The sequence below is a fragment of the Haliotis cracherodii genome, unplaced genomic scaffold (assembly GCF_022045235.1).
Source record: "Haliotis cracherodii isolate W230 unplaced genomic scaffold, xgHalCrac1.p SCAF_15, whole genome shotgun sequence".
Lineage (NCBI taxonomy): Eukaryota > Metazoa > Mollusca > Gastropoda > Lepetellida > Haliotidae > Haliotis > Haliotis cracherodii.
Genome location: NW_027266270.1, coordinates 28,538,091 through 28,550,282, shown reverse-complemented (window position 1 = coordinate 28,550,282; position 12,192 = coordinate 28,538,091). Strand labels below are relative to the sequence as shown.

At 42.2% G+C, this 12,192-nt stretch overlaps 1 protein-coding gene across 16 annotated transcripts in view; it reads right to left on the bottom strand.

The window, feature by feature from the left end:
• The window catches only part of LOC139462460 (cytosolic carboxypeptidase 2-like), a 104,506-nt gene that overhangs the window by 54,052 nt on the left and 38,262 nt on the right, over positions 1-12,192 (bottom strand). For all 16 annotated transcript variants that reach the window (XM_071244194.1, XM_071244193.1, XM_071244208.1 and 13 more), the window contains 11 exons: positions 11,615-11,697; positions 10,661-10,743; positions 10,202-10,335; positions 8,980-9,112; positions 7,130-7,251; positions 6,151-6,271; positions 4,328-4,465; positions 3,663-3,773; positions 3,281-3,450; positions 2,023-2,182; positions 1,132-1,233 (listed from right to left, as the gene is read on the bottom strand). In XM_071244194.1, coding sequence (XP_071100295.1) covers positions 1,132-1,233; positions 2,023-2,182; positions 3,281-3,450; positions 3,663-3,773; positions 4,328-4,465; positions 6,151-6,271; positions 7,130-7,251; positions 8,980-9,112; positions 10,202-10,335; positions 10,661-10,743; positions 11,615-11,697 — 1,357 coding nt within the window. The remainder of the gene's footprint in view (positions 1-1,131; positions 1,234-2,022; positions 2,183-3,280; positions 3,451-3,662; positions 3,774-4,327; positions 4,466-6,150; positions 6,272-7,129; positions 7,252-8,979; positions 9,113-10,201; positions 10,336-10,660; positions 10,744-11,614; positions 11,698-12,192) is intronic.

The following is a 12,192-nucleotide window of genomic DNA, read 5'->3' as shown; positions in this document are numbered from 1 at the left end:
TGGGGACACTTGTTACTACAGGGCCTCTAGTGTAGCTGTTCATGATGCACTTCCCTGCCCCTCACCACTAATAACCAGATGTTCATGATGCACCTCCCCACTAGTGTGTAGCTGTTCATGATGCACCTCCCACCCCTCACCTCTAGTGTGTAGCTATTCATGATGCACCTCCCCATCCCCACCTCTAGTGTAGTTGTTCATGATGCACCTCCCCACCCCTCACCTCTAGTGTGTAGCTGTTCATGATGCACCTCCCACCCCTCTAGTGTGTCGCTATTCATGATGCACCTCCCCTCTAGTGTGTAGCTGCTCATGATGCACCTCCCCACCCCTCTAGTGTGTAGCTATTCATGATGCACCTCCCACCCCTCACTTCTAGTGTGTAGCTATTCATGATGCACCTCCCACCCCTCTAGTGTGTCGCTATTCATGATGCACCTCCCCACCCCTCACCTCTAGTGTGTAGCTGTTCATGATGCACCTCCCACCCCTCTAGTGTGTCGCTATTCATGATGCACCTCCCCTCTAGTGTGTAGCTGTTCATGATGCACCTCCCCACCCCTCTAGTGTATAGCTATTCATGATGCACCTCCCACCCCTCACTTCTAGTGTGTAGCTATTCATGATGCACCTCCCACCCCTCACCTCTAGTGTGTAGCTGCTCATGATGCACCTCCCCACCCCTCTAGTGTGTAGCTATTCATGATGCACCTCCCACCCCTCACTCTAATGTGTAGCTGCTCATGATGCACCTCCCCACCCCTCTAGTGTGTAGCTGTTCATGATGCACCTCCCACCCCTCACCTCTAGTGTGTAGCTGTTCATGATGCACCTCCCCACCCCTCACCTCTAGTGTAGCTGTTCATGATGCACCTCCCCACCCCTCACTTCTAGTGTGTAGCTATTCATGATGCACCTCCCACTCCTCACCTCTAGTGTGTAGCTGCTCATGATGCACCTCCCCACCCCTCTAGTGTGTAGCTATTCATGATGCACCCCCCACCCCTCACTCTAATGTGTAGCTGCTCATGATGCACCTCCCCACCCCTCTAGTGTGTAGCTGTTCATGATGCACCTCCCCACCCCTCACCTCTAGTGTAGCTGTTCATGATGCACCTCCCCACCCCTCACCTCGAGTGTGTAGCTGTTCATGATGCCCATGTTCCACATCACAATCCTCCCTGTCCCCTCCTTGCTCTTCTGGACCTTGAACTTGCAGCAGTTGAAACTGAACTGAAATACAAACAGGCCAATCAATGACAACATGGCATCACCCGCACAATATAGCTCACAACATTTGCCCACATATTCTTATTCAGATTCAACACCTCAACTCTCTTTGAGTAAGGAGGCGTTAATGTTGTTTTATTCAACAGACAGCAATATCTGTATCTTGCCAACTTACATGTAAACAACAGTGTCTGAACAAGATTAGACTATTGGCTGATAGCATAAACAATGATCCATGATGACATGCAACATGCTAGGTCATACACTGTAACCTCCTGACCCACACAGGTCATAGCATCAACACCATTTTTGGCTTTTGCCTTCACATTAACTCAGTTAAACATGAAAGTGAAGGGGTCCTTGTCATAGCCCTGTCATAAAAATTAATATTCAGGGTGTCCTAGATTCCAGTACTATAGAACACTTCAAGAACCCCATGACCTTAATTTCCAACACTGATTATGTTGATGCCGTGAAACAACTGAAATACCAGTATTGTTCAAAGCGACATAAAACACAACTCACTCAATACGCACTCATGGCATGGCATTATTCACTGTATCCTGCACATGGTAAATCATTAAACATTTTAACCTCTAGGCTATTCCACCTTTCCAACCTTACACTGTAAAACATTGTAACTGATAAGGTTACCCATAAAGGCAGAAAGATTGAGTGTCTTAATGTTGTGGCATCTGCACATGTGCATTCCATGCATGATATGAACCTTGCATGAAACTATATTTTCAACATCATCATGATCTTTTTCCCCATCAGAATTCCTGTACTAACTTTGTCTGGAGCGTTCTTGCTGAGCATGCAGGGGAATATCCTCTCCCGGAGTCTGCGACCCGGGTTGTGTCGGTTCTCACAGCCATAGATGAAGACGTTCTGCTTCCTGCTGTGTCCATGAAGATCACAGTACACTATTATCTCCCTTTCTTGCAGCAACCTGCAAGCAGAATGGGCAAAACTGTAAACTATGAGTCATCCTAATCAGTATTCAAAAAGATAAACATTTTGACAAAAGCTACATACACTAAAGGTTACAGATATCTGAACCCAAATATGCTCCATGATAGTCATCTGAACTCCACTGGCCTGTGACAAGTCGTAGTCATCTGAACTCCACTGGTCCATGACAAGTCGTAGTCATCTAAACTCCACTGGCCTGTGACAAGTCGTAGTCATCTAAACTCCACTGGTCAATGACAAGTCAAAGTCATCTAAACTCCACTAGCCTCCGACAAGTCGTAGCCATCTGAACTCTACTGGCCTATGACAAGTCGTAGTCATCTGAACTCCACTGGCCTGTGAACAAGTCTTAGTCATCTGAACTCTACTGGCCTGTGACAAGTCGTAGTCATCTGAACTCTGATGGCCTGTGAACAAGTCGTAGTCATCTGAACTCCACTGGCCTGTGACAAGTCGTAATCATCTGAACTCTACTGGCCTGTGACAAGTCGTAATCATCTGAACTCTACTGGCCTGTGACAAGTCATAGTCATCTGAACTCCACTGGCCTGTGACAAGTCGTAGTCATCTGAACTCTACTGGCCTGTGACAAGTCATAGTCATCTGAACTCCACTGGCCTGTGACCAGTCCTAGTCATCTGAACTCCACTGGTCCATGACAAGTCGTAGTCATCTGAACTCTACTGGCCTGTGACAAGTCGTAGTCATCTGAACTGTACTGGCCTGTGACAAGTCGTAGTCATCTGAACTCCACTGGCCTGTGACAAGTCATAGTCATCTAAACTCTGATGGCCTGTGAACAAGTCATAGTCATCTGAACTCCACTGGCCTGTGACAAGTCATAGTCATCTAAACTCTGATGGCCTGTGAACAAGTCATAGTCATCTGAACTCTACTGGCCTGTGACAAGTCCTAGTCATCTGAACTCCACTGGCCCGTGACAAGTCGCAGTCATCTAAACTTCACTGGTCCGTGACAAGTCATAGTCAACTGAACTCTACTGGTCCGTGAAAAGTCATAATCTGTATTCACAAGTATATTAAGCAATGAATTTTCTAAGAAGACGAATACCCACCTTCTGATCATGTTCTTGGTGTGCCACACAGAGGGGTAAGAGTCTTTGAGCACCGTCTTGTAGTTCCGGTTGAGGTCCCTCCCAGCCAAGGAACAGCGATAGTTGCCCACTATCACACCATCAGGGTTCAACATTGGCACTATCTTGAAGATGAATGTATCACGCAACAGCTGCAATACACACAAGTGTTTGTTACAGATAATTTTTCAAACAAACAAACAATGACAAAGGTTAGATGTGCATCATGAAGACGAATATAGTGGCATCAAAACAAATCTATAAACATGTTGTTAGCCATTGATGACTTTCTCTCCAAGGAACCCAATTAAATGAAAACACACAGACATCTGTAGGGTGCTGAAAGAAAACGGCTGTGTCTTACCTTGGCATCAGCAGAGTTGCCAGTGAGGTAATCAAGGAAGCCCTTCATCATCCAGCTAGAGTTACTTTCTCCTGGATGTACCCGAGATGTCACAACCACTGCTTTCTTGTGCTGGAATAGGTAGAATATATTTTGAATGTTGTTTTTGCACAGTGGCCCGAAAATCAACCAAAAATCTTTATCAATGTGGGTATTTGGGGATAGAAATGTTCCCCATCATCCACGTGTCTGTACGAGGCAACTAAATTGGATTGGTCAGGCATAGTTATGATGACTTAGTTGATTGAAAGTCATTGTAAACAGATGATGTGGCATGTTGATCACAATATTAACCACTGGTTTGTCTGTTCAGGACACAATTATTTATACGCTGCTGTAATTTGACAGCATAAAACAGCATTCATTCACTCACTCTTTCTCAAACTCTACAATCAGATAGGCTTCCACTGAGGCACTCAAGATAGGGGATAAGTTACCACAAAAGCCTCTTTGAGTTCCTATTCTACAGCTGAGTTTCATTTGTTGTTTAACACCTCGAAATCTTACTCACTTAGGGTGCATTTATTTCACAAGTTTTGAAATATTTAGAGCAAGCAGAGATGTATTCAATGAAATAAGAAATATACTCCTTAAGATGCTCAGAAAACATTTGTCAAGACTATTACCTTGATGTCTTCTGGGTTTTGTGAGGGTGATGTGATGGTGAGGACATACACAAGGTTTCCGGCCAGGGTCCGACACAGGACCCGTTGTTTACAGATTCGGGACTTGATGGGATCGTTACTCACCTCCAGTAGATAGTCCTGTGACAAAAGGGTAAAGGTTGAATGTAACTATTCCATGTACACACATAATTACAGGTGTAAATCAAACTTACACTTTCTATGCTCTATCTGTATTGATAAAACAAATCCAAAATTAACACATACAACAGATATTGCTGAGCTCAAACAAAAACCTGTCCTTGCAGGATGGTTAGCTTCAAAGATAGTGCCAATGATGGAACTGTTTGCATAATGTCTGGACTAGGGAACTGGTTGCATAATGTCTGGACTAGGGAAAGGACAAGGCTTGCATAAAAAATTGAAAACATTCAGGGCATAGAACAAAATGTTTTGTTTGGGAAATCTCAATGGTGTAGGTGCAGCAGTGAGAGATCTAGACAGTTTCTCACCCGTAGGTCAGTGTAGGTGTAGGTGAAGAAGTGAGAAAAGTACACAGTGTCTCACCTGTAGGTCAGTGTAGGTGTAGGGGTAACAGTGGGAGAAGTACACAGTGTCTCACTTGTAGGTCAGTGTAGGTGTAGGTGAAGAAGTGAGAAAAGTACACAGTGTCTCACCTGTAGGTCAGTGTAGGTGTAGGGGTAACAGTGGGAGAAGTACACAGTGTCTCACTTGTAGGTCAGTGTAGGTGTAGGTGAAGCAGTGAGAGAAGTACACAGTGTCTCACCTGTAGGTCAGTGTAGGTGTAGGGGTAACAGTGAGAGAGGTACACAGTGTCTCAGCTGTAGGTCAGTGTAGGTGTAGGTGAAGAAGTGAGAGAAGTACACAGTGTCTCAGCTGTAGGTCAGAGTAGGTGTAGGGGTAACAGTGAGAGAAGTACACAGTGTCTCACCTGTAGGTCAGTGTAGGTGTAGGGGTAACAGTGGTAGAAGTACACATTGTCCCACCTGTAGGTCAGTCTAGGTGTAGGTGAAGCATTGAGAGAAGTACACAGTGTCTCACCTTTAGGTCAGTGTAGGTGTAGGTGTAACAGTGGTAGAAGTACACATTGTCCCACCTGTAGGTCAGTGTAGGTGTAGGTGAAGAAGTGAGAGAAGTACACAGTGTCTCACCTGTAGGTCAGAGTAGGTGTAGGGGTAACAGTGAGAGAAGTACACAGTGTCTCACCTGTAGGTCAGTGTAGGTGTAACAGTGAGAGAAGTACACAGTGTCTCACCTGTAGGTCAGTGTAGGTGTAGGTGAAGAAGTGAGAGAGGTACACAGTGTCTCACCTGTAGGTCAGAGTAGGTGTAGGGGTAACAGTGAGAGAAGTACACAGTGTCTCACCTGTAGGTCAGTGTAGGTGTAGGGGTAACAGTGGGAGAAGTACACAGTGTCTCAGCTGTAGGTCAGTGTAGATGTAGGTGAAGAAGTGAGAGAAGTACACAGTGTCTCACCTGTAGGTCAGTGTAGGTGTAGGTGTAACAGTGGTAGAAGTACACAGTGTCTCACCTGTAGGTCAGTGTAGGTGTAGGTGAAGAAGTGAGAGAGGTACACAGTGTCTCACCTGTAGGTCAGAGTAGGTGTAGGGGTAACAGTGAGAGAAGTACACAGTGTCTCAGCTGTAGGTCAGAGTAGGTGTAGGTGAAGCAGTGAGAGAAGTACACAGTGTCTCACCTGTAGGTCAGAGTAGGTGTAGGGGTAACAGTGAGAGAGGTACACAGTGTCTCACCTGTAGGTCAGAGTAGGTGTAGGGGTAACAGTGAGAGAAGTACACAGTGTCTCACCTGTAGGTCAGTGTAGGTGTAGGGGTAACAGTGGGAGAAGTACACAGTGTCATGGTTGTGATTCATCTGAACAACCCATGTCTGGGAGTAGAAAGGCCGGTCCCCTCTTGAAGTGTCATATCTAAACACAGAACATTGATTACATTGGCCCACACATAAAACTACTTCTTTCTGATTGAGTAGGTATTTCATGTGTTTCAGTTACATCATGGTGTGTCAGATTGATCCAAATCAAAACATCCAAAGTGATGCAGCGGTTAGATGTTTAGATCACAGGTTTCTGTTACATCTAAGGGATGCAACTCTACACAGTGATATACGCTGCTGTTGTCATTATCAACTTGTACTGTATTTACTGTTTTAAGCACCATGCTCCAGTAAGCCCCACCAACATCTAAACCAATCAACAAGTAATCTTATAAGCACCCCTGTACAGTCCAAATTTTCTTGTCTATATTACAGAAAACAGGAGCATAGAAGAGTTACATAATTGCCAAATGACTATTATAGAAAAATATGTAATCTCATCGACCTCTGTACTGTTTGTTTACTTATTGTGGATCTCTGAAAACACATTTAACTCAATGTTTATGGAATTGATAAGTGCCCCCACATGGCAATTTTCTTTGCGTGCAGAGGACCTATTACAGCAAATATGGTATACAGATGTACCAGTAAGTAAGTACCAAACAATGATAGGATTAAATGTTTCAGGGTAAACATGTCTCATCTTGGCATTTTTTTCTTATTCTCTATTTATCAGAAACATGATAAAATATTCTCATGTGAGGTTTTTGCTGTTTTATCGCCTAAATGTCGATTGCTAGGCAGGGTAACAACAAGTACCATCTTTTTTATTACTTTTGGTTTGACATGGCCAGGGTATCAAACCACCGACCATCAGCTATCCAGCAGACACACTGCCCACTACATCACGAAGACGGTTTCGAAGAGTGATGACCACTAAAGCTGTACCTACCTGAGGTTGTTCCTGTAATACTTGATGTCCATGCCAGATCGTACCCATCCCACCTTCCTCTGCAGTGCATCCTTCTCACTGTACATCAGGGGCTTCATACCGTAGTTGTACAAACTGTCAGGCTACAAATTCAAATAACAATCATTTGAAAATACAGTGAAAACTCATTTCTTCTATTTGTATTTCATTGGTTGCTGAAAAAAGCCATGGAACTTTGAAAAAAAAAATTCTGATCTGTTTTCAATACTTTTTAGATGTAACAAATCTGTTTTTATATCATACGTCTGGTTCAAATAGTCCACATTAACAGGAGAGTTATCTTTCCTTGCCCAAACACTGCCACCATAGTTGCCAACAGCTCTGAGCAAAATTAGAGCAACTAGGCTCTGTAGCACACCTGATGTATGAAGAAATATTGGCAGCCATATTTAAAAAATAGAGCAACTAGGCCCTGTAGCTCACCTGATGTTTGAGAAATATGGGCAGTCATGTTTAAAAAATAGAGCAACTAGGCCCTGTAGCTCACCCGATGTATGAGGAAATATTGGCAGCCATGTTTAAAAAATAGAGCAACTAGTCTCTGTAGCTCACCCGATGTGTGAGGAAAGAGTGGCAGCCATGTTTAAAAAATAGTGCAACTAGGCTCTGTAGCTCACCTGATGTGTGAGGAAATATTGGCAACCATGTTTGAAATCAGATTGAAATTGTGTATGCACTTCTTCGAGATGCCATAGTGAGGATCATTTATACAAAGTTTCAGCTTCATGGAAGCTGTAGTTTTAGGAGGTGTGAAATATGCCATAACACTAGACAAATGAGGTTATGTGAGGTTAAAGGTCATAGAATAATCAAATAATCAAATATCCAAATGATCATTTCATGTTATTCCTCATACCACATACTTGTTGCAAATGAAATTTCATAATCACAAAAATTTCAGGATCAGAATTTGATAGAGACTCCACAGCTGGGATCATTCTTGTAAAGTTTCAGCTCCATAGGCCTTTCAAGCTCAGAGTAGATGTCAAAAATGTACAAGTTAACAATGGACAGACAACCACACAGAGGGACACCAGTTCACTTCACATAACCTCACTTGAATATTCGGTGACCTGAAATGGGCATGTTTTATCTGTTTACCCCCAAAACTGACACATTGATATTATGATATTTTATGATGCTATTGAGTATACTATTATGCGAATATGTCAACATGTTAAACTATTTCTGCGTATGCCTCTACAATAAAGTGTGAACATGGTGGGAAGTCTACAGATAACCCACCGCAATAAAATGCACACTCAACCCTTTCTTTTTTTTAATTGGTCAGTTGGACTAAACAATACAAACAAATAAAAACAATGCCACATACACTGTAGCTCACCTGGATATACATGAATTAATTACCTTTGACCTTTGTCAAACATTTTCTGCATTCATACTGAGAATTCAAACTAACACTAAAGATTCATAGAATTGGTCTATATAGCACCCAAGCTTGTGGTTAACGGAATCGGGTGGTCAAGCTCGCTGATTTCTTTGATGCATGTCATTGTATCCCAATTGTGTGGATCGATGCTCATGATATCAATCACTGGAGTGTCTGGTCCACATTCAATTATTTAAACCGCCATCATATGCCTTGAATATAGCTGAGTGCGGCATTAAACAACAAACAAACAAACAAACATTGTACACTCCAACTTCTGGTACAGTTCAGTAACATTTTGAACTCTTTTCAGATTAAATATTACAATATAAATATCACGCTAATGACCAGTCATGCTCATCACAACAATGCTAACATTACTGTAAGATAACTGTCCTGTCAGAAACTGTCAGAGACTGACCTTCATGAAGTTGACGATGGTGAACCTGTACTTGACGTTGGCTCGAGTGTTGGAGACTCGGAAGTAGTACCACTGGGTGTGTTTGTTGGTGTACAGGTCATAGCGCAGCCACAGCTCGTAGTCATATTCCCCACTGCCAAACACACAATCCAATGCCAGCATTACATTCATAACTATTTTACAATTAAAAAATTATAACTCTATTATGAGAGCACTGATATTGTCAGACATGTATTTATTTCTATATCAAGTAAATATAAAAAATACACCTAGTTGTAAATCTGATATAAAATGTGTATGCATGATCATGATCATGGTTTGGTATGCATTTGGGGCTGGAGGCCTTTTGCCTGTCCATTGACTAGAGCTATGAATTGTTCCCAAAGTCTTGATGCAATATGTGCTAATATTTTCCAAATATTGCCAACTGGTAAGCCATATTATATAACTAGACCTCTAAACTACATGGATGCAGGTTAGAAATTGAAAGAAATTCGAAAGTGCACCCTTTTACCCAACTTAAAATATAAGCACACTATCATTTGGAAATATTGATGTTTTCATGAAGGTTAGTAATTTCACTAGAAAAGACAAATGCTATCAATGATCTTTTTAAGCCACTGAGCGAGTGGCCTCACTTTTCTCAAATTAACAATTATGTCAAACACCAACAAATGCACAGCAACCTTGTATTTTACAGTTCATTAGTTTCATACATTAAGTGCATGTTATTTAAATTTTAGCATTAATTATCTTCTAAAGAGTTCAATACTCTTAAAACAGAACATCCTTGTAATTGACTGAGGGTGAATGACCAATTCATGTCACAAAAGATGTTAAAAAGCGAGGTTAAAATTGGGTTGAATATAGCGTTCAAGATTTCACTTGCATATCAATGGGCAGGCATGTGTGCATGTGTGTGCGGCGGCTTTCACAAGTCTGGACTTGGCCCACTGAGATACCATACTGCAGTGACTAGAGATATGCCACTCAGACGCATTATACTGACTGCCAGCCAGTCCTGGTTTTATACCTTATAATGCCGAGTGCCAGACAGGGAAAAACAAACACCATCTTATAAATGTATTTTGTCATGACGGCCCCAGGGCATTGAACCACCAACCGTCTGCTTTCCAGGCAGACGCTCTAAGATGTTAGAAGCACTGTTGAGTATCTCTCAACAGACATGAAGACTGTATCACTGATGGAGCTGATAACTCACACTTGCACAGCTTTTGCCAGGTTCCCACTCTCAAACCGAGACTCGAAAACCAGGGTGGTGTCCTCTTTAGACTTGGGGATATAGCCGACCTGCTCACAGCCTGTCCTTGACCCCCCGACACGGGACCGCACAAACTGCAGAACACAAAGTCATACTGTTACCTTGACATCCAACCAATATGGCACGATGCAGTACGACACGTGATATGATACAAAAATACGGAAACTATCTATACATTAACCTACAATAAAAAGGTTGCACCACAACAACACTTACTGTCAATTATTTTCTTATGTTATTATGATCAATGAAAATGACTCCAGTTTTCATGAATGATTCTATTCATACATGTCATCTATCCACACATACAGTATACATATTTTCTAAAAGTTATTTGGCATGGAATGTAAGGGCTAAGCCCCTGTACATATTGGATTGATTGTCATTCATAAAACTTACAAAAGAATTCTTTGGATCATAATTGTAGACGACTTTGCCACCACCATCTTCACCTCGCACCATCGGCGTCTTCTCTAGGCCAGCTGGGGACATTGATGGGATTAAATCTTAACAAAACATATCACCAGCAAATTAAGCATTCTTACAGCAAGAACAGAATCAAAGACTTTTGAAAAGTTGGGTGCCAATCTTGGTTATCAATTGAATAATATCAACTCTATTTTGATAAAATACACTGCACCCATTCAGTACCAGAACTTCATGACGTCAACATCGTCATCTCTCTCATCATCAACTTCCAATGAAATTACTCTCACACATGGATGGACAGTCCTCGTTTTATCCCCTAACACTGAGCACCAGGCAGGGCAACAAGAAGTACAATTTTGTATCTTCTTTTGGTAAGAAGCAGCCAGGGTTTGAACCACCGTCCTTCCACTTTCCAGGTAGATGCTCTATCCACCAGACCATGGAGGTGGTCCAACTTTAGTAGTTACCATGTCCAGGATATTTATCATCATGGGAATACAATACACTGTACCAGTGAGGAGTGGTTTGTGCTGGCACACGTGCATTTAATGCAGGGTATATTTGTGATACAGCCCTTGCAAACCTTATTCATTTTGAATATATATTTAAACTTTCAAAACAAATTTGTTACAGAAGTAAAATATTTTTTTCTTGTTTTCTTTGTTGTTTAACAATATTTCAGCTACAGCAATATTTCAGCTATATCACATAATGTACATAAACATGTCTGGACCAGACAATCCAGTGATGGCTATTATAGACAACGATCCATGCCATCAGGGTAAGATGCTACAGTATCAATCAAGTTACCAAATCTGACAACCAGATTCAAGAAGTTGCTCCTTAGGATCAGCATAGGTTGCTGGGGACCTACTCTGACCTGGAATCCCATGGGGGAAATGCTACAAATGAATGTCAACTCACTCTGTTTGTAGAAGGTCTCTGGGTCTGTTGGCACATAGCGCATGTGTTTCACCTTGTTGTCCTGGACCTGAAGGTCAGCGGGCCTGGATTGGAAACACAATGTCAGCCACAGTGACATCTTACTAAAGGGTCAACATGAGAGTAAGCGAGTTCAGTTGGGTTACCCTGCTTTTAGCAATATCGGGCTAAAAGAAATGAGTGTGAGTTATCGAGAATCGGGCATTCAACATGACGAGAGACCACTTGGCAAATCCATCATCCTGCTCACCATGAGATCTGTACTGAGAAGTATTACGTGTTCTCTGTTCTATAGGATGTTTACTGCAATTATTTTGTCTACATTCTGATTTTTTTGTTATTTAATGATAAACACACCTACTGTCCACCATTGAGGAGAGAATGGCAAACAAATAGAGCAGCTATATGTAAGAGGCACTGTCTACACCAATAGTGCAGCAAAGAGCTTGGTAAACCAAGTGTTCCTGGCTCTCCTTGTGCTGCTACATCTGTCAAGGCCACGGTTGTTGTTACAGTTGAATTAGGCTTATGTATCTATGTATCTTATGTATCTATGGCAA